This window comes from Triticum aestivum, chromosome 7A (genome assembly GCF_018294505.1).
Source record: "Triticum aestivum cultivar Chinese Spring chromosome 7A, IWGSC CS RefSeq v2.1, whole genome shotgun sequence".
NCBI lineage: Eukaryota > Viridiplantae > Streptophyta > Magnoliopsida > Poales > Poaceae > Triticum > Triticum aestivum.
This window is the reverse complement of record NC_057812.1, coordinates 77,010,429-77,011,612: the sequence shown is the minus strand read 5'-3', so window position 1 is coordinate 77,011,612 and position 1,184 is coordinate 77,010,429. Positions and strand designations below refer to the sequence as shown.

General features: G+C 55.5%; 1 protein-coding gene across 1 annotated transcript; it reads right to left on the bottom strand.

Annotated features, from left to right (window-relative positions):
• Nucleotides 1-224: 224 nt before the first annotated feature.
• LOC123149979 (uncharacterized) lies at nucleotides 225-937 on the bottom strand. The gene has a single exon (XM_044569770.1). It carries the CDS (start codon nucleotides 830-832, stop codon nucleotides 473-475), a length of 360 nt encoding a protein of 119 aa, XP_044425705.1. The 5' UTR covers nucleotides 833-937; the 3' UTR covers nucleotides 225-472.
• Between the last annotated feature and the right edge of the window lie 247 nt (nucleotides 938-1,184).

Here is a 1,184-nt window from a genome sequence, read left to right as displayed (position 1 = left end):
GCTAAAAAAAAACTTGGGGACAACATAACCAGAAGCGCTAGCTAAGGAGACACCAAGTTTTAGGAAGGAAGAACAAGAAGCACGTAATACCGTATACACCTGCTACGGGTAACCTCGGTAGGTACCAAGGAATCACTCGCTCATGTGAAATTGCAAGGACTCGCGATGTGGCATTGCTGTGAATCAATCATACTAATTCAATTTCATCATGGAGCTTAAGGGGGAAAATCAAACTAAACAAACAATCAGTTACCACTCAACAGAATTCATACAGAGAACTTAGAAAGCTTAGATACATGCTAAGATGGTACAGTACTCTGAAACTTCAGAACCATGTTCAGTATAACAACAAGATTTATTCCCCCAACAGAGTAAAACAGAATCACCATGCCATGCCATGCCATATCCTTGTGATTACAACTTAGAACGAATCGGAGAGCAAGTTTTTACCCTCCCAGTTGGTAGCGGTTGCTCAGAAGTCGGAGCAGCGGCCGCCGCGCTCCCAGTCGCCGTAGCGGGTGGGCTCCGGCCCGTGCGGGCCGCCGATCTCGCCCGTGGCCTCGTTTATGTCCAGGCCGCCGTCATCCTCGTCCTCCTCCCCCGCCTTCCTCGCGCCAGCATCAGCGCCCTGCGCCCCGCCCGCCTCCTTCACGGCGCCCTGGGCCTCGCCCTTCTCGGCTGCAGCGGCCCCCGCCGCCGCCAGCTGATCCGCGGGGGAGGCGGAGCTGGAGAACGCGGGGCGGAGGAGCGGCGAAGCAGGGGGTTTGGAGAGGCGGGAGAGAGCGGGGGCGGACGCGGAGGCGAGGCGGCGGAGGTGGTGGTTGGCCGCCATGGTTTGGTCTCGTCTCGCTGCCTTGCTTGAGTCGAGATCGCGGCGTGTGCTCGCGGGATCAGAAGACGGCTCGTGCGCTCGGAGGCGGTGCGTCCGTGCGCGGTGCTCACGCTGACCACGTCGCGCACTGGTCGGTCTCGTGCATACACCAGTTAGGCCCAGCTAAAGATATGCTGGCCCAGGTATCGTGGCGGGAGGTAAGAATATCGCTTATTGCGAGACGTAACTTTGTCACTACTGGGCCGGCCCAGTATTTTATCTATCGCGCGAGTTTTTCTCTCTCTGGTTTTCTTATCAGGTTTTCACTATGTTACATAGGTTTTCATCTGTTTTCTCTGGTTTTTTTGGTTTC